We start from the raw sequence: 21,058 nt of genomic DNA, 5'->3' as shown, positions 1-21,058 counted from the left end.
ACGGAAACGAAGAACAGGAAAATTAAGGGTAACTTCTTTTACTGGAGAAGGGATTACTGATTTCAAAGTGGAGACCGTGAAGCAGCCCGAAATCTTTGTAGATAATGGGGGACCAATGGAGGAGGCAAGTGATTCCAGTTATTGGGTTAAGAAGGGTGACAGGGTAGCCATAAATCATCGGCCTCTTACTTTCCATGAAAATGGCATAGTTTCTGACAATAGTTACTTCGATAACTGTTCGGAATTAGGAAGGTCATACGTTTTAGGATACGTAGGCAAAGATACCCGCGTGTACTTGGAAGACTTCCTATCGCTGTCCCCAAAGCAATGGCTTTGTAATTTCATTATAGATATCTTCGCCACCGTAGTTCTTGAAAAAAACGAAAGGGATATTATTTATATCCCTTGCGAAAATTCTAGTTATGCCCTACGAGGGAACTTCACGTCCGAGAGTTTAGTCGCCAAGCTTAAATTCAAAGGGAAAATTATATTAATGCCGTTCAATAAAGATCAAAATCACTGGTGCCTATTCGTGGTAAACTTCCGGCAGTTTTTATTCAGTTATTTCGATCCATTGGGCAGCACGGATATGGATTATGCCAGGCATTACAATTTATTCACGACTTTCTTAAAGAAGCGGAATACGTTAAGTAAGGAAAAAATATGTCCAAGTAAACTGAGAGCAATAAGAGTGCCATTCGGCAAACAGAGAGATGGCTATAACTGTGGGGTGCATACGTGTTATTTCATTAATCAGATAGCGAAAAATATGGGAACAGAGCAAAAGTTTGATGCCGACGAGTACCGGAACCAAATAAAAACAAATATATTACAATCCCTCCGTAAAGTTAACGAAATATGCCCTTTGTGCGATCGGGGTAAAATCCGAGGAAGTACAACGTGGGTCGCGTGCGATGTGTGTTCCCGATGGTATCACCTTTATTGCGTAGATAAAACTGCCACCGCTTCCGATTACGAAAATATGGCTTGGTCGTGTATACTGTGCACTAAATGGATAACATTAGATATTCAATCACTAGATATGGCAAACAGCTAATTAATTGGCCTTGTGGCTATCCCTTGGTTGTACATCGTCTTAGCTTTGAACGCATCTTACAAGTTGACCGGCGATTATATTTGGTTGAATTTCCTCCAATACAAAGGTTAACCAATAGTTTATACGTTAACCTACTATCACAAGCACTGAGGTGCTTTCCGTCTATCTGAAGAAGCGGGGGACGGAAAGCCTCAGAAAAGATAGCGTAGGAACCAATAAAAATAGGAAAAGAGAAATAGCAATGATTTTATAGTAACTGAAGTGCATTCCGTCTATCTGAAGAAGCGGGGGACGGAAAGCATCTCAAGAGATAGCGTAGGAATAATTAAAAAATAGGAAAAGGGAGGCGGCAATGATGATATAGGATCTGCGGTCAATTCCGTCTATCTGAAGAAGCGGGTGACGGAATGACTTGGGAAAATTAAATATGCTTATTTAAAACACGGCAATTTCATGCCACTAAAATGATAAAGGATTTCGTAACGCTAAAAAACGAAAAAAAATGTTGATAAAATTCCTCTGTTTTACCGTAGGTTTCGGGAGATGCTCCCTTTTTAATTAAGGGAAAGAGCGAGCGGTTTCTCATATGCCTCCCGGGGATCTCTTTTTCGCTCGTTTCTTCTCCAAGCACAAAGAGAAACGCATCTAGCGAGTAACCTCTTCGGGTGATGTGGAATAACTTGCAGATAAACTAAAACCGTGATGTATAAATGAACACTACTAATAATACAAAAAAAGGTTATCCATACATACCTTCTAAGACCTTTTCATTCAATCCCATCTTCGCAGCTCAAGACATCAGAGAAAGAAAATGGAGAGAAGTGAAGAATCAGGAGGAAGTGTGAAAGTGAGGAATCTGTGACCGGAATATGGTGCTAAAATGAAAAAGAACCTGTAAGTAATGAATTAGGAAACAGATTGCTGACTTGGTGTGTTTCCATTAAAACATTGGTCTACTATGTGACACTGAAAAGAAGAAAAAAACGGTCGTATTTCAGATAATATTGAGTGCATAAAAGAACAAACTATAAAAAAAAATATCTCCATGGGCCAAGTTCAGTGTCGTGTCGTAGTCACTTTTAATCGGCCCTGGCTACTAAACTAGGCCAGGAGCATGGGGTAAGCGAAAGACTGCTGAAAGTACATGTATAGCCTAGGGTGTATGGTGAAAATTAGAGAAAACAATGTTCTAGTTTAGGAGATATTGGGAAGTACTTTGTGTTTTCTCGTGTGAGATGACGACCGATGTGAGGTTATTGGGCCCTGGTTACTAAACTAGGCCAGGAGCATGGGGTAAGCGAAAGACTGCTTGAAGTACATGTTTAGCTTAGGGTGTATGGTGAAAATTAGAGAAAAAAATGTTCTAGTTAAGGAGATATTTTTAAATTCTTAGAAAATAAGCTGAGATAACCCTTTGCCGTGGGCCAAGTTCAGTGTCGTGTCGTAGTCACTTTTAATCGGCCCTGGCTACTAAACTAGGCCAGGAGCATGGGGTAAGCGAAAGACTGCTGAAAGTACATGAATAGCCTAGGGTGTATTGTGAAAATTAGAGAAAAAAATGTTCTAGTTTAGGAGATATTCCGAAGTACTTCGTGTTTTTTCGTAAGAGATGACGACCGAGGTGAGGTTATATGGCCCTGGTTACTAAACTAGGCCAGGAGCATGGGGTAAGCGAAAGACTGCTTGAAGTACATGTGTAGCCTAATGTGTATTGTGAAATTTGGAGAAAAAAATGTTCTAGTTTAGGAGATATTGTGAAGTACTTTGTGTTTTTTCGTGTGAGATGACGACTGAGGTGAGGTAATTGGGCCCTGGTTACTAAACTAGGCCAGGAGCATGGGGTAAGCGAAAGACTGCTTGAAGTACATGTTTAGCTTAGGGTGTATGGTGAAAATTAGAGAAAAAAATGTTCTAGTTAAGGAGATATTTTGAAATTCTTAGAAAATCAGCTGAGATAACCCTTTGCCGTGGGCCAAGTTCAGTGTCGTGTCGTAGTCACTTTTAATCGGCCCTGGCTACTAAACTAGGCCAGGAGCATGGGGTAAGCGAAAGACTGCTTGAAGTACATGTGTAGCCTAATGTGTATTGTGAAAATTAGAGAAAAAAATGTTCTAGTTTAGGAGATATTGTGAAGTACTTTGTGTTTTCTCGTGTGAGATGACGACCGATGTGAGGTTATTGGGCCCTGGTTACTAAACTAGGCCAGGAGCATGGGGTAAGCGAAAGACTGCTTTGATTTACATGTGTAGCTTAGGGTGTATGGTGAAAATTAGAGAAAAAAATGTTCTAGTTAAGGAGATATTTTGAAATTCTTAGAAAATCAGCTGAGATAACCCTTTGCCGTGGGCCAAGTTCAGTGTCGTGTCGTAGTCACTTTTAATCGGCCCTGGCTACTAAAATAGGCCAGGAGCATGGGGTAAGCGAAAGACTGCTGAAAGTACATGTATAGCCTAGGGTGTATGGTGAAAATTAGAGAAAACAATGTTCTAGTTTAGGAGATATTGGGAAGTACTTTGTGTTTTCTCGTGTGAGATGACGACCGATGTGAGGTTATTGGGCCCTGGTTACTAAACTAGGCCAGGAGCATGGGGTAAGCGAAAGACTGCTTGAAGTACATGTTTAGCTTAGGGTGTATGGTGAAAATTAGAGAAAAAAATGTTCTAGTTAAGGAGATATTTTTAAATTCTTAGAAAATAAGCTGAGATAACCCTTTGCCGTGGGCCAAGTTCAGTGTCGTGTCGTAGTCACTTTTAATCGGCCCTGGCTACTAAACTAGGCCAGGAGCATGGGGTAAGCGAAAGACTGCTGAAAGTACATGAATAGCCTAGGGTGTATTGTGAAAATTAGAGAAAAAAATGTTCTAGTTTAGGAGATATTCCGAAGTACTTCGTGTTTTTTCGTAAGAGATGACGACCGAGGTGAGGTTATATGGCCCTGGTTACTAAACTAGGCCAGGAGCATGGGGTAAGCGAAAGACTGCTTGAAGTACTTGTGTAGCCTAGGGTGTATGGTGAAAATTAGAGAAAAAAATGTTCTAGTTTAGGAGATATTCTGAAGTACTTTGTGTTTTCACGTGTGAGATGACGACCGGGGTGAGGTAATTGGGCCCTGGTTACTAAAGTAGCCCAGGAGCATGGGGTAAGCGAAAGACTGCTGAAAGAACATGTGTAGCCTATGGTGTATTGTGAATATTAGAGAAAAAAATGTTCTAGTTTAGGAGATATTGTGAAGTACTTTGTGTTTTTTCGTGTGAGATGACGACTGAGGTGAGGTAATTGGGCCCTGGTTACTAAACTAGGCCAGGAGCATGGGGTAAGCGAAAGACTGCTTGAAGTACATGTTTAGCTTAGGGTGTATGGTGAAAATTAGAGAAAAAAATGTTCTAGTAAAGGAGATATTTTTAAATTCTTAGAAAATCAGCTGAGATAACCCTTTGCCGTGGGCCAAGTTCAGTGTCGTGTCGTAGTCACTTTTAATCGGCCCTGGCTACTAAACTAGGCCAGGAGCATGGGGTAAGCGAAAGACTGCTTGAAGTACATGTGTAGCCTAATGTGTATTGTGAAAATTAGAGAAAAAAATGTTCTAGTTTAGGAGATATTGTGAAGTACTTTGTGTTTTCTCGTGTGAGATGACGACCGATGTGAGGTTATTGGGCCCTGGTTACTAAACTAGGCCAGGAGCATGGGGTAAGCGAAAGACTGCTGAAAGAACATGTGTAGCCTATGGTGTATTGTGAATATTAGAGAAAAAAATGTTCTAGTTTAGGAGATATTGTGAAGTACTTTTTGTTTTTTAGTGTGAGATTACGACCGAGGTGAGGTTATATGGCCCTGGTTACTAAACTAGGCCAGGAGCATGGGGTAAGCGAAAGACTGCTTAAAGTACATGTGTAGCCTAATGTGTATTGTGAAAATTAGAGAAAAAAATGTTCTAGTTTAGGAGATATTGTGAAGTACTTTGTGTTTTCTCGTGTGAGATGACGACCGATGTGAGGTTATTGGGCCCTGGTTACTAAACTAGGCCAGGAGCATGGGGTAAGCGAAAGACTGCTTAAAGTACATGTGTTGCCTAGGGTGTATGGTGAAAATTAGAGAAAAAAATGTTCTAGTTTAGGAGATATTGTGAAGTACTTTGTGTTTTTTCGTGTGAGATGACGACTGAGGTGAGGTAATATGGCCCTGGTTACTAAACTAGGCCAGGAGCATGGGGTAAGCGAAAGACTGCTTGAAGTACATGTGTAGCCTAATGTGTATTGTGAAATTTAGAGAAATAAATGTTCTAGTTTAGTAGATATTGTTAAGTAATTTCTTGTTTTTGGTATGAAAGGGCGACCCTTTGGACTGCACTGGGCCCTGGATGCTACATTAGCCTATGGATGTGGGTTTTATGCCTTTGCCGTGATAGAGCAGGGATTGCCGAGTGTTTTTGGTGATTTTCAGGAAAATTACTTTTCTAGTTCAGCAGATATTGTCGAAAACGTTTTCGTTAGGACCTCATAGTTTTTGCTATGAAAGACGACTTCCCGCTTGGGCTAACTTCAGTGTAGAGTTCTTTCTAGGGCCCTATATCGTTTACTACATAATTCATCCCGGTCTTACAATTGCAAGTGGTTACAGGGAGTATCACTGATTTTAGTGTGTCCGTTGTAGTCGGATTATTGCAATGGTTTAGGGGATTTACATAGTTATGTCTTGCATAAATATTTACGTTGGTATGACTGAAAAATCCAGAGCTCCAACGGCCGGTGGATAGTCGTGGGCTAGCTCGTCGTGGGCCAAGTTCAGTTAAGTTAATTATTCTTCGTTTAAATATCTGTTCAGTGTAATAGTTACCACGTAATCTTCGCTAACTACCCAGAGTTAAAGGTAACATTTTTTCTCAATCATCTTATCTCCCCTTTATTGCCCTAGGAAGCTGGATTGAAGGCTGAAGAAGGAAACAAAGAACCATTTTCAGAGTTGAATAGAATTTTAGATTGCCTCAAAGTGCAGGATCTTGGACCAGCCTTAGAATGGGCTTGTGCTCACAGAGAAAGCCTTTTAGCACAGGTAAGTATTGTTAAATTTTACTTGTACGATTATTGTCAAACGTATGCAGTGTTTCCGTTATCAGTTGTCATGATGCCACGTTTCGGTAAGTTGCCGCAGGAATACATCGTCTTACTTCCTGTGTAATATTTTACAATGATCTATGAAATTGTGTAACTTTAAGACATAGGTATTACGACATCTTATTTGAAATATAAAATTAAAGTTTCTTATGTTTTAGGCGTTGAGTAAGGAAATTTTTGTTTACTCTGCTGTGGAAAAAGTGCATAATGCATGGTGCAAAATTGTATGACTAGTGTAAATGTGTGATGGACTCAAAGGGACATCCAAATAGAACCCAATCTACCACCGAAAATCTACTTACTACTGGAAACGAACATAGGTCTTTGGTGTTGGAAAAATATTCGTAAATCAGAACCCAATAGAACAGAGTCATCCATCCACTTTGTGATGAAACTTGTATTTGGAAGCTGTTAACAGCTTCAGGCATTTAGCATGACTTTATATCCTTTATTTTACACCATCTGCCTTCAAAATCCAATTTTATTAAATTTCACTGGGACTTTACTTAGTAAAGCCCTTTATATGCGCTTATTCACATCTCTATGATAGATCATGATCACTAATGCCCATACACAATGCACACGATTAGAAACTTTCCAAAAGCAAATCCAAGCAGCGGTCCATTCTATGCCAGTCTTTATTAATTCTCTCTAAGTTGTTCAATAATTTTATTAATGATTGAATTTGTTTCTTTATCTCTTTGCATACTATTGCCATGTTCGTAATTCACTCAAGTTTAGGAAGAACATGTTTTGATTGGTCTTATAAAAATAGCGATTTTCTTGTTAGTTATTGTTTCATTTTTGTTAACATTTTGTTTTGCTGTGGTGGCAATATTTTTACTATCAGTTTATATACACAAGATTAAAAATTAATTTCATATATATGATCTAGCATTAGTTACACTTGGGATTTTAGAGTCTTGATTTATTTTTTTGCCAGAATTCATCTCTTGAATTTAAACTTCACCGTCTTCAGTTTGTGGGGCTTGTGAGAGATGGGTCTTCCAGGCAAGCTGAAGCTGTACAGTATGCCCGAACACACTTCCCACAGTTTGTTCAACGTCATGACAAAGGTATGTATTATGCAACACATTTTGGTTGGAAAAATCTCACTTCCGTTTGTCTTCCTATTATTAGTATTCCATGTAAGATTTTTTCCTGTGAATTAAGTCCCAAATCCAATTTGAATAAATTTTCCGTTTGTGAAGATTCTTATGTAGCTAAGTATTGACCAAGTATGACAACATGAGATTCAAGGAAGAGCTGCTTTTTTTGGAGAAAATTGCTGACACATTAAAATGGTAAAATACTCGGTGTGGCCACATGACTGGAGAATCTGGAAATGTCCTGGATTTTGAGGGTCTGGAAAGGCTGTATGATTGCTGTGACAGGAAACATATATTTGTTTATTTATTAGCAAGTTGGCTGTGATTGTGGTGTTATCATAGAATGAATTTCCTTCCCACATGTCCCTCGTATGAATTAGCCAGCAATGTTTAAGTTGCCTGTCGACAATTTTGTCATTATTCCAAAAGCCATCGTGCTATTAAGCAACCGAAAAAAATTATAAATTTTAGTCTGGTAAACCTGGAATATCCTGGTATTTTGTCTTCAGATTTTTGTGGCTGCCCTGATGGTACACTTCACATTTTCCCAAAGCCAAAATTATATGTTTGATGGAAAACACAGGTATTTTTCAGTGATGAATTTCACACAGTCAAATTCATACAATTAACATGTCCATTGGCATCCATATGATTGGGTGCGTGGGAGACTAAAGCTCTTTAAGAACAGAAATGAAACAAATTTCGTTAAAATTTGCAAGCTAGTAATCAATGAGCAATACTCTGGTTACCAAGTAAATATAGTATGTGGATTATTTATTTTTCTATAACTTTTAATAAGTAATTGGGAAGACACCAAATTCAGCTGATATCCCTCAAAAAGTCATAAAGATCAATTTTATATGTTGTTTAAATATTCATTTTTTCCGTAAGTCACTTTGACATCATCTTGTTTGAATAATCTTTCCCTAAGGCTCACCTCAACATAAATTTCCTCAGTCACATTTTGAAGATGATAGGACTGAAAAGGAATATAAGAGGTGGATGGGTTCCTGAGTTTGCTGGCTAAATGTTTTTTGCACAAATTAAGATATATGTAGGTCATTCAATAAGTTGAGGAAAAAAGAAAACAATTATTTGGAGTAGATTGTTTTATTTTCAGCATATTCACCTTTTAGCTCGATACACTATTCCCAGCATTTTTCCCAATATTTAAGCCATCCAAAAAGTAGGCTTTGGGAAGGTCCCCAAAATAAGTATCTATGTTTGGGATGGCATTCTCACTCTACGGAATTGTTTCACGAACTTTGGTTTGTCAATCACTCAAAACCATATCATGAATTTTGTCAATTATTTCGAAGGATGTCTCTCCTACTGGGTATCCTGAATGATGTTCATCATTTGTGGATGTATGGTCAAGTTTAAATTCATTTACCCAATTATAAACAATGGAGAATACAGGAGCAGATTTGACATGAATTAAATCCAACTTGGCATTTATCTCTTTTGGTGTTAAGCCTTTTAAATAGAAGTGATTAATCTCTGTTAGAAGCTCATTGTTTTCCATTTTTTGAAATAAACAAAAGTTTGTTGCTTCAATTGACTATAAAAATGAAACTATGTAATTGATATGGCTGAAACTTACAAAGCAGTCAAGTGAGAATTGAGGCTTACTAAAACCAAAAGTTTTCTGATAATGTGATTTTCATCCGTTGGATTTTTTCTGAAGTTATTGAACAACCCACATACATATGTTTTATTGACTCATTGAAAGCATATGATAGTGTTAATGGGGTGTGCTGATGTGTATTTTGAAAGACCTTTGTGTGTAATGGAAGAATAAGGGCCTGATTAACTAATATATGTATCCAAATTACCATATCCAGTACCAGAGCAAGCCAACAAATAAGCATTTTTATAATAGGTCCTTCAATGTAACTTGATTACCATAGTCAATCACTCAATTAATTTTGTCCTAGGATTTGTTGTACTAATGCAGGACACGTCAAAGAAAAGTATACCGTTAAATTTGCAGATATACATCTACAGAGTAAGGCATATGTTTTAACAAATATTTACAATGTTTTTTTAAATGGGGACATTACATTGAGATTCCTCACGTTATCAGTTAACTTATTAAAAGAAATGAGGCCCATATATTTAGGCCCAAGTGCTGCATTTAGTTCTTTCAAATTTTAATTGCAGATATTTAGAGGTTCAGGTATTATATGTATAATAATTTTCATTGCTATTGTAGAATTGTATGTTTCACTTCACTAATTATTGTTTCATATATATATATTCAAGGTGAGGCATTTATCGCCGGACAAATTCAAGTTTGAATTTCCCGCCATATCCTAGTGCCACTGGAGGTCGGTTTGGCATTCTTGAAAGCTACAGGCATCTAGTACACAGCCATAACCTCTAAATGGCCGAGATGTTACGTACACATGCAGAGTACAATCAAAGAGGTGCTATTATTGAAAGTGTTTGTGCTGGGCAAATTTCGATTCTTCTGGTACCCCAGATAAACTGTTTACGATATTATGGATAATTATAATGCTTCTGAGAAGTCTGGGGAAGATTTAGCTAACCCGGCAAGGAAATTTCATTTGAGGAAACAGCACTGATTTCAGAGAAATTTTGCACATTTTTAGGAATGTTGTGAAACCATGGATGATAACTGTGGCCTCGGGGGGACAATATGTCTTTCAACAGGGCGGGGCACCAGTTATTTAGTCTAAAACTGGCTCTCAGATAACATTGACATGTTCTGGTCAAAGGAGTTTTTGCCCCCGAATAGCCCCGACTTGAACCCCCTTGACTATTATGTTTGCAGCATAGTCAAGAGAGTCACCAATAAAGGTGAGGCACCCTAATGTTACATCTATACGCATCACTAGCAGTATTCAGGAATATGGACAGTGCTGTTTTAAAGAGGGTGTAGGATCGATTCAGGGCAAGATTGGATGCGGTCATTGCAGCTGAAGGGGGTTACATTGATTAATGTTACTCTTGTTAGATACCAACACTTGTATGTAAAAGGATTTTCACTTTCATTTGTTTTTTATATAAATAAATTTGCTTTTAAATAAAAGTTTCATTTGTCTGGATTTAACTGCCATACTCTGTGTGTGTGTGTGTATATATATATATATATATATATATATATATATATATATATATATATATATATATATATATATATATGTATATATATATTCAAACACGAAATACCGCCAAATGGCGAATAAATACTCATATATACAGAAATAGATATAAGGAAAAGGGATAGGAACACATATAAAGGATGAACACAATAGAGGTGGGGAATATATATATTATTGTGTTCGTCCTTTATATGTGTTCCTATCCCTTTTCCTTATATCTGTTTCTGTATATATGAGTATTTATTCGCCGTTTGGTGGGATTTCGTGTTTGAATGTGTATTTGGCCAATGTGGCTCATCTCTTTCTTCTGGCTATGCGTGCCACGAAACGCACTGTTCCTTTCCTGTATGATGTTGTATGAATTCTAACCCACTGTCCTTTCCTTTCCTTGTGTATTTTCTATTTCTCCTTTGGTGGGTGAAACAGCCCCCTGACGCCATCTCTTGGCTGAAAGAATCGGGGCGCTTGGCGACATATTAGACCCACGGATCTCAGGGTAAATTGACTATCCTCGATAGCTCAAGTGGTTAAGAGCATCCGCCCGGCAAGTGGAAAGATCCGGTGTTCGAGTCCCGGTTGAGGAAATATTTTTACTCTTGTGATCCGTTCGATTCCACCTTCCCCACCTCTATTGTGTTCGTCCTTTATATGTGTTCCTATCCCTTTTCCTTATATCTGTTTCTGTATATATGAGTATTTATTCGCCGTTTGGCGGGATTTCGTGTTTGAATGTATATATATATATATATATATATATATATATATATATATATATATATATATATATATATATACTACCTTGAACAAAAAGTTCCCGGAATAACCACCGTGTGGCGCTCCCATCGTTCCGATTTGAGTTCTGTTTTTTTTGTTAAATTGGTACATCTGTTGTTGATATTCCCTTTAAATCTTAGTGTCATAACTTGACATTTGCAAAAGTTACGTAGCCAAGAGTACATCTATCTCTGTGTGTGTTGGCGATTTTTTACAATTGCAGAAATGGATTTAAATTTGCAACAACGAACTTGTATTAAATTTTGCGGAAAAAACGGATTTAGTGGCGCACGGACGTTGGAAATGTTGGAAAAGTGTTTCGGCAACGATTCTCTAAAAAAAACGGTCGTTTACCAGTGGCACGAGCGGTTCAGAAGTGGTCGTGAGTCAATCGAAGATGATGAACGCAGTGGCAGACCATCGACATCGAAAGTCGGTGAAAAAATTGATAAAGTAAAAGAAATGTTGGTCAATAACCGCAAATTAACCATCAGAGAAATAGCGGAGGACTTGAACATTGCCTATGGATCCGCCCAAGACATTGTGGTTAATGATTTGGGTTTCCGTCGTGTAGCAGCAAAGTTGGTGCCGAAAGACCTCAATTTCATGCAAAAAAGAGACCGTGTTGACGTCGCAAAAGACATGATTTGCGAGGCTGAATCCGATCCCACATCCATCAAAAGGATCATTACTGGAGACGAGACGTGGGTTTATGAGTACGACACGCAATCCAGACATCAGGCAAGTGAATGGCGTTCACCAAATGAGCCGAGACCAAAAAAACCACGTCGTTTTCAGTCAAAAAAGAAGGCAATGCTGACGGTTTTCATGGATTACAACGGTGTAGTGCATCATGAATTTTTGCCAGAAGGCCAGACAGTAAACAAAGAGTATTATTTGGGCGTTATGAGACGTTTGTGTGAAGCAATTCGCCGAAAGAGACCAGAAATGTGGGCAGAAAACTCGTGGATTTTGCACCATGATAACGCACCGTCGCACAGTGCTATCATTATTCGTAATTTTTTGACGAAAAATGCAACAAATACCATCCAACAGCCACCGAATTCACCTGATTTGGCTCCCTGTGACTTCTTTCTGTTCAATCGAGTTAAAAAACCATTACGGGGAACGCGTTTTAGCAGCCGAGAGGAAGTAATGGAAAAATCGCAGGAAGCACTGATGGACATACCGAAAACCGACCGTAACTTTTGCAAATGTCAAGTTATGACACTAAGATTTAAAGGGAATATCAACAACAGATGTACCAATTTAACAAAAAAAACAGAACTCAAATCGGAATGATGGGAGCGCCACACGGTGGTTATTCCGGGAACTTTTTGATCAAGGTAGTATATAATGGGTCGTGGTAGTCCAGTGGGTAGAGCGTTGGACTGCTGACCGGAGGGTCCCGGGTTCAATTCCCGGGCAAGGCACTCTGGACACCTATAGCTCCACCCAAGCTAAAGTGATGTTTCGGGTACCAGGTCTTCCTGGGAAACCATAACCGGCACAGGGAAAGGAACTGGCCCCCCTACCCTGATGTGTGAATTTTCACACGCCGCATAGGGCTTAGTAGTGGGTGATCTCTATCATCACCTACTAAACCGACCTTCGGGTTGATTACTGTGTTTATGGTTATATATATATATATATATATATATATATATATATATATATATATATATATATATATATATATATGTATATATATATATGTATATATATGCTTTCGTAGACGTAACACGGAAGTGCCGAATAGTAAAATACACAGTAACACACAATATAGAAACACAAAAAAAAAAAAAGAACACTCATACGTATTTTCTTGATATTTCGACGGAAACAATCTGTCTTCCTCTGAAGATATAGAATTAATCCGATACATATATATATATATATACATATACATGTATATATATATATATATATACATATACATGTATATATATATATATATATATATATATATATATATACATGTATATATATATATATATACATATACATGTATATATATACATGTATATGTATATATACATATACATGTATATATATATATATATACATATACATGTATATATATATACATATACATGTATATATATATATATATATACATATACATGTATATATATATATGTATATATGTATAGCAATTAGTCACACACCATTCTAGTTTCCTGATTGGAGACAAGGCTCTTTTTCATTTTTCCTGACAATGGTTTTCCTAACGGTGAGAGCATGAGAACTTCATTTAGTTTGGAATTATAGTGAAGTTTACAGCTACCTTATTTGGTGCAACATGCTGAAGAGAACAAGTTTAGAATTAAACTTTTGTTGGATTCCTTAGTAATCTGTTGGCTGAAAGCTACTCATTTGTGTGTACTAGTGTTAAATGTCTTCCTTGTAGCATCAATATAATTGATATTAGCATAATGATGCTTAACATTAGTATCTCCAGCACACAATACAAAATCAGTGGATACATTTGCTGGTTGGTCATTGATCATCAATAGAAATAGAAGGGGACCAAGCACAGACCCCTGGAGTACCCTATGTCTTACTGCAAGAAATTCTTACTAGCTACCATTGACCTATTCTAGCTGTTTGCAATTGCATGCATACATACATTTTAACACCACAGCTTGAAAGCCATAGCCCTCTATCTTCTGCTCAAGTATTTAAGGATTCACACTATCAAAGGTAGATGACAGATCACATTAGGTGAGTGGTAAACTTTACTTCTCTTCAAATGCATTGGTGATGTGCTTAATTGTAACAATTGCTCGAGTTTTACTCTTGCCTGGACAAAAGGCAAACTGAACTAATTTAAATAAATTTAGAAATTCAAAGTGATTTATAATTTGGGTGTAATCAACTCTTGATGAAATTTTGTTGAAACCTGGGACAGTGGAGATAGAATGATTAACTATTTGATTTATTTTTATGTCCGTTGTTAGAAACAGGAATCACTTTTTTGTGGGGGTCTAGAAAAATGATCATTTGAAGGCATGAATTAATAACTATTACAAGGGGATATGAATGACTGACTGACTGACTTAATTAGGATACCAGGAAGACACCATATATCCTATATCTTTGAGTTTTTAAAGGTTTTAACATCTCTCATTATTTCAAACTGTGAATTGCCTTCCAATCAAAAATGAATGCAAGCCATATGAAAGCTTTGAAGACATTGAAAGCAGTTACCTTGGAGTTACTGACCCCAAAGAGAATGTCTTCTACAGAGTTAAAAGACTTAATAAGAGAATGAATATCAGTTGATATGTCCATGTATTTGATGGGCTGACCTGTTTTTTTCTCATTATAATGGACCAAACTGCTCTGCACTTATTCAGAGAATTAGTTATGTAGTTAATGGAAGAATTGTATTTTACTTTTAGTTAGCAGTGTATGATATTCCCTTTTGAGTTTAATATACTGTTTTTTGAGATCTTCAGTACAGCCTGTCTTATATTGTTGGTGAATGTGTAATAGGTCATTCCTCAGTCAAAATTTCTTTGATCATCACTTTATCCAAGTAAGGAGTACCTATCAGTTTCACTCAGAAGACAAACTTCTCAATTTGATGAAGTTTTTTGCTTTGTAAGAGTGTTTATTTTGGGAGTTTTTCTTGATAGTCACTATCCACTTAAGTGCTAACAGACAGTGAGTTGACTTTGTGGTCAGAGAACATAGGTTGGCGTGGGACACCAGAGAGAGATCACTGTTTTGTATAGGTGCCCATGATTAAATGATAATGCCATCATTTATGGCTAACAAGTTTGTAAGCATCATCTTCATCACCAGACTTCGGATTGGCTGCCTTAAGTTCACCGGGGTAATTAGATAAATTGTCCACACATGTTTTTTCCAGTACTAATGTATTTTAGCTTCTGTCAGCAAAACATTCATCAAACTTTATTTTTAATTAATGGCTGACTGGTCATTGGTATATGCTGTAATTGTCAAGATTCTTGGTAATGGCAAAAATGTCATTTTATATCCTTCGCAGGCTCAGATAAAGTTTTGATGGAATCGGTCCCCGTACCCTCATGTGCAAATTTTATTTGCTGTTGGGCTTAGTATTGGGTGCAATCTACTATCACCTGTCGAACTGACCTTTATGATAACTGTATTAATGGTTTAAATGGTGTTTTGGGACCAGAAATCATCATAAATTTATATTTAATGCTAGGCAGACTTTCTTACTTTAATTATGCAAATTTCTCTTTTTTTCCAGAAATCCAAAGTCTAATGGGAACACTCTTATATCTCCCACAAGGGATTAAACAATCGCCGTATTATCACCTTCTAGATCCTAACCTTTGGGTTGAAATATGTGATGTGTTTACACGAGATGCTTGTATGCTGCTTGGTCTCAGTGTTGACAGCCCCCTGTCTGTATGGTTGGTATTTTATACTTCTCTATTTTTCCTTATTGGTGCTAAATATCCATAACTTCATAAATGTCAAGAGTGAGGATATGGCTTCGAAATATGTTTTCCTCGAGTCCTTGTTTCTCAATTCAGTTAAACATAGTTTCATGTACAGTGTGCATAGAAACATACTTTTGCATTCCTTCATCACACATTATACTTATTGTGCATGATTTCTTTTGGTAATTATTAGATTCTATTGATGGGCTATCACCTAACTGGAATACTGGGGTATATCGGAAAAATCAGTGGAAAAAACTGTTCTAGGTTCTTTGCTGTTATCCTCTTCGACTGAAAGCCTTTAAAAGTCTGTCTGGTGCACATAAAGGAGGAATGAGTGGTAATTTTTCAAGAAGAAAGAAAGTGTTACTTCTGAAAGTATTATTAGAACTATAATATTTGAAACCAATGTTAATTCAACAAGTTTAGTTAAATTAACCTCTTCTTTTAACATGTCAGGAAAGTATAACATAAATGTATGCATGTATGTTATTTAAGATGATACTACATGTAAATAGTGCATTCATAGTGGTTTAAAATTATATTTTAGGGAATTTTATTGAAGGGCATGGATTTTTATCTGGAAAACTTATGAAAGCCAGGGAATATTAAATAAAAAAAACTATTGGCAGCCCTGATCAAATAAATCTAGATAATATTGTTGTCTAGGTATCAGATCTTCCTAAGAACCACAGGTAGTGACTGCCCCCCATCCTAGTTTGTGAATTTCACATGCTGAATGGTTTTGTGTCTGAGGTGGATACTCTCCTCACTACATTGTGGGAGTACTTTCATCACTATCACTTAATCCACAATCTAGGATGTTTTATACCAACACTCGACTCCTCTGCCTTTACTTCTGCTGCTTATATTTCACATGCTCAGGGAAAACAATGAGGAATGCATTTACCACATTAACTGGCTTCTGGACAAATGTAAGGTGTCATCCAAGACAGAGTGATTAGTTATTGAACTAAGAGTAATAGTCAATTAATATCACAAGTTATGTATTATTTTCATGTAATGTGTTAAAATTCAACTAGTTTCTGGCCTTACTGGGGAAATTCACTTCAAGAGAGGTGTGCATTTACAGGAAGTTAAAAAATATCACTTGTGTGCAAAGCATTTTTTTATGTTTCGCAAATTTACTCTAATTAATAGATGGTTAAGACCTTTAGTAAAGGTTTAAAGAAAAGATAAGTGAAATTATGATATAGAATGCAGTTTTGTACAGCTGTGAAACTTTGATTGCTCAGGCCAAAGTGTAAGTTAGTGGAATTTGAAATATTGATGTACATGGATTGACAAAAAGGAAAGCATAGAGTAATTATTGGTGGAGAAAGTTACCTTCAGGGTGTTGGAGGAAGGGGGTGAAAAGAATATCAAGGATATTATTAGGATGTAGATGGGAGGGGACAGAATGGAAAATACAGCCTGTAGTGTCAAACTTTGGCTGTTAATGGGGGTTTATTTAGGCTCCTTATGGGGATGCCTCCTCTAGGAGGCAAAAAATTCATATACTTTATATCTTCATTTGTACTCTTCTCTGTTATTATCACTCATATGACATAAGAAGAAAAATTGCATTGGGTAAAGAAACTTTCTCAAAGAGGAGGGAATTGATGACCGAGATGTCGAGCATACTTATTAAGGAAAGAATCATTGAAACTTTGATGTTGAACTTGGTTCTGCACGGTACGGAAACATGGTTATGGTAGCAAGATGATACTGTAGGTGTACATTGAAGGCTTTTGTGATGTGGTTGCTGAGAAAGATGGAAAAGGTGCATGGTAGGGGAGGAGAGGGGATTACCGGAGGAAATCTAAAGGAGGCAGGAAAGAATGATGAGACCATTTTGATTGGCGATGGTATGGTGAAGACTGATACAGATAGGAATGAAAGAAGGAAGTTTGTGGAATTGAAGAAAGGCTTATTTTAGTGTCAGATGTCAGGTTGTATTTTGTGGAAGATTTTAAGAAATTATCGCTGTACTGATGTGTGGTAGTGTCCATCCAAAACCTTAACTGTTAGAATACCAATTATTATAAATAATGGTAGCTTCCCTCAGAAATCCCTTCAAAGATACCTAAAGCTCATGTGTTGTGGTTTATATTTTTTGCATATTTTTTCTTTGAGTACATGAACAATAAATTGTCATATATATGTATTAATTTTTAAAGTGAAAAAAATAGTATTCAAACCTAATACAATTTACTATATTTTTTAATTTTTGAACATTTTATTATTCTAGCATAAATTCCGGATGTACTGCACTTCCCGCATTGCTGAACATCAAGCAAGTCATACAGCAGAGACAATTTACTGGTATTTGGAATGGGAAAGATGAGCTTCCGGTGAGTGCAAATTTTTATTTTTTTACAACCTAAACTTCAATTCACATTATATAGGTAGACATACTTGTATTTTTTATGTTTCAGTACAATAAATGTATTTTAGATGTTGGATTTATTCAAATATTTCGTTTTACTTATTACATTTGCTGGGTATTTTTCTTAAAGAGTGGCGAGAATTTTCATAAGTACGCTTATGAAATGTTAGTTCCTATTGTCACAAAATGTAGTAAATAGTTGAGTTAGTTGAATGGTTGGAGTAAATAGTAGATAGAGGTTTTACTGTATACAGTTATTTAGAGGCTTACAAGATTGAGGTTTTATTGTATACAGTAAAACCTCTATCTTGTAAGCCTATAAATAAAGACCTCGAATAGATCAAAGACCTAGAATGAACTCTTTTTCTTGTCCCATCTTCATAGCATGTAAATTGCATGCCAAAAACCTTAATTTGTAACTGGTGGCATTCCTATGGCTAAACTTTTTTAAATATGAAAACTAGATAGAATGAAGTCTAAATATGTACTGTAGCCAAAATTAATTTCATTACAATGAAACTTCAACGAAACGTTATCTAAATCATTCATTATGTTTCACCATCACACTGATAAAGTGTGAGCCATCTAACAAGCAGATGTGTTGGTTAACTGGCTGAAGGTTTCTTTGGGACCCTTTTTGTCTCATTAATCTTACAAGGGTTACATGAATGTAGAATTTTCATAAATATTTGTGTCTTCTTCATTGTCATAGGTAAAGAAAAAATTTGAAGTTGGTACTGACTCAATATCACTCGAACTTACCAAAATTTCCACCATTTTTATAACTTCAGCGGTTAGAGCTGCCTGAAAACCTGAAGTGGGATTAATAACACTTATGTGGGCCCATCAAATTACATAACAGAATTTATCATAATTTCTGCAATATGCACAGAACATTCTTGGGATAAATTTCCCAGAAAGAGAATTCTTTTCCACTTCGAGACGTCTTTTTTGGGGAATGATTCGAAAATTGATTTGACCGCTATTTTCTCTAATTTTTTTCGATACAATTTTTCGGCTAATTGGGAGCAAAAGCTGTTGTTTTCAGCTATCATTTTTATTATATTGAGTTCTTTTTGAGTATTTTGTAGAGACAAAGAAATGCTAGTCAAACGGTGGACCATGGAGTTAAACGCCGCTAATTTTCGTGGGAAACGATGCCTAGACGTGGAGTGAATGATATGATCCATGCAAGTATCTTTCCGAAAAATGGAGAAGTCCAGTCCCCATCTTTCGGAAAAAATTAGAGAAAATATCGGTCAAATCAATTTTTGAATCATCCCTCAAAAAAGACGTCTCGAAGTGGAAAAGAATTTTCTTTCTGGGAAATTTATCCCGTAAAGTCACCAGATACTTTGCAGAAAACAAGATTAAACCAGCTTTCTATAACAGAGCCAACTTAGGGAACCTTTTATCCAACTGCAAAGACCAAATTCCCATAATGGAAAGGATTGGAGTTTATCAATTGAGCTGTGAGTGCTCAGCCTCCTACATTGGGCAAACCGGGAGGAAATTCAGTGACCGTCTAAAGGAACATTACGCCTGTTTTAAAAACGGAAATATTTCTTCCAATTTTATGCTACACCTTATAGAAAACAACCACTCCAGCGACTTTGACCCTAAAATTTTACATATAGAGATAAAAGGCTTAAGATTGGATGCCTTGGAACGGTTGGAAATTTCAAAGAACAGTCATCATAGGGGTACGATAGTTAATGACCTAACTTATTCCTCCCGTTCCCCCCTTCTGGACCTCCCTCTGTTCCACAGCCCTTCTCCCCCCCCCTGACGCCCTACCCAACTGACCTCTCCCACCCGGGTGCCATACCCAACCACCTTCCTCCCCTCCCCCCAAACATGCATAATAGGTTCCCTTCTCTTTCCACTCCTCCCACCTCTGAACCACCTTCCCCCTCCTCTTCTCTGTCTACTATATAAAGCTCTGTCTTTCTGTACTTTACCTGATGATGACTTTGTAAGTCGAAACCCAGGTCGTGTTTTAATAAAAATTTATGTGGAATAACCAAGTATTTATTTTTCTGAAATGAATCGCTTCCACAAAGTGATGCCTAAAACCATTCTGTTCATCAAAACTGAAAACATGTTGTGTCAGGTAACCCTCAGAATCTATGAGCTTTTTAAAGCCACCAATGAAGTTCTCTGCTGCCATTGTCTCAGAACTTGCTGCATAACCATGCTTTATAACACTGTGAATGATGGTTCTTCTCATTGACTTTTTGGAGATACGTACAGCTTCCCTTAAATAGTTGTCCAGCCATTAATGATCATGGCATCTTATTATCAAGGTTGGTGAATATCACTTTTGTCATCTCACAAATTATATTCTCATAAATAGTGTTGCATTGCTTTTTGTTTATGCATATGAGCATACCTGTCAACATCTTTGAGTATATGTAACCATTGCATAGATACTCTTTTCACTATATTAGAAGCATCTATCTCCTTAATCTTGTCCATGTTCTCGAAGGAAAGGCCTATTGGTGATGTTTACTGATTGTTGCATATTGATTGGCAGTGGGATGTTGAAGACTTTTATTGAGGGGAGAATGTTAGGCAAACATGGAAGGGGCAGGAATAGGATTGAGATGTTGGACAGGATGAAGCAAGGGAGGAAGTATGCAGAGATGAAGAGGGGCATGTTGTAGAATAGGATGTTGGATTGCATTTTGTCAGGGGAGACAAAATGCTTATTTGGTGGTTGTGTCCATCCAAAACCTAGCTTAACTGGTAGATTACCTAATAATAATAATATCTGTCTGCGGATTATCCAAGGGACAATCCATCTCAAAATTTTAACAAAATTACCATCATAAAGATAATTAAATGTTTTGTTACTTAGATATTTAAAGAAATACAAGTTTGAAGTACCTGGGCTTTATTAAATTTTTTAATTTCACAAAATCAAAAGTTGTCAATAGTATTTAATGTGTTAATTTAAAAATGTTTGTACTACCTGTATTTTTCCCATTGCCTTGCATTCATTAGCCCTCAGAATTCCATATTCGAGCGAGCCAATTCTGAGTTTTTCTAA

General features: G+C 36.8%; 1 protein-coding gene across 1 annotated transcript in view; it reads left to right on the top strand.

The window, feature by feature from the left end:
- Sou (required for meiotic nuclear division 5 protein souji) overlaps window positions 1-21,058 on the top strand; it is a 43,618-nt gene that overhangs the window by 20,482 nt on the left and 2,078 nt on the right. Inside the window, exons 4-7 of the mRNA XM_071591928.1 lie at window positions 5,968-6,105; window positions 7,111-7,243; window positions 15,422-15,587; window positions 17,869-17,971. Coding sequence (XP_071448029.1) covers window positions 5,968-6,105; window positions 7,111-7,243; window positions 15,422-15,587; window positions 17,869-17,971 — 540 coding nt within the window. The remainder of the gene's footprint in view (window positions 1-5,967; window positions 6,106-7,110; window positions 7,244-15,421; window positions 15,588-17,868; window positions 17,972-21,058) is intronic.

This window comes from Hetaerina americana, unplaced genomic scaffold (genome assembly GCF_022747635.1).
Source record: "Hetaerina americana unplaced genomic scaffold, ioHetAmer1.1.p SCAF_5, whole genome shotgun sequence".
Classification (NCBI taxonomy): Eukaryota; Metazoa; Arthropoda; class Insecta; order Odonata; family Calopterygidae; genus Hetaerina; species Hetaerina americana.
Note: the sequence above shows the minus strand (reverse complement) of the source record. Positions and strands in the feature narration are given on the sequence as shown.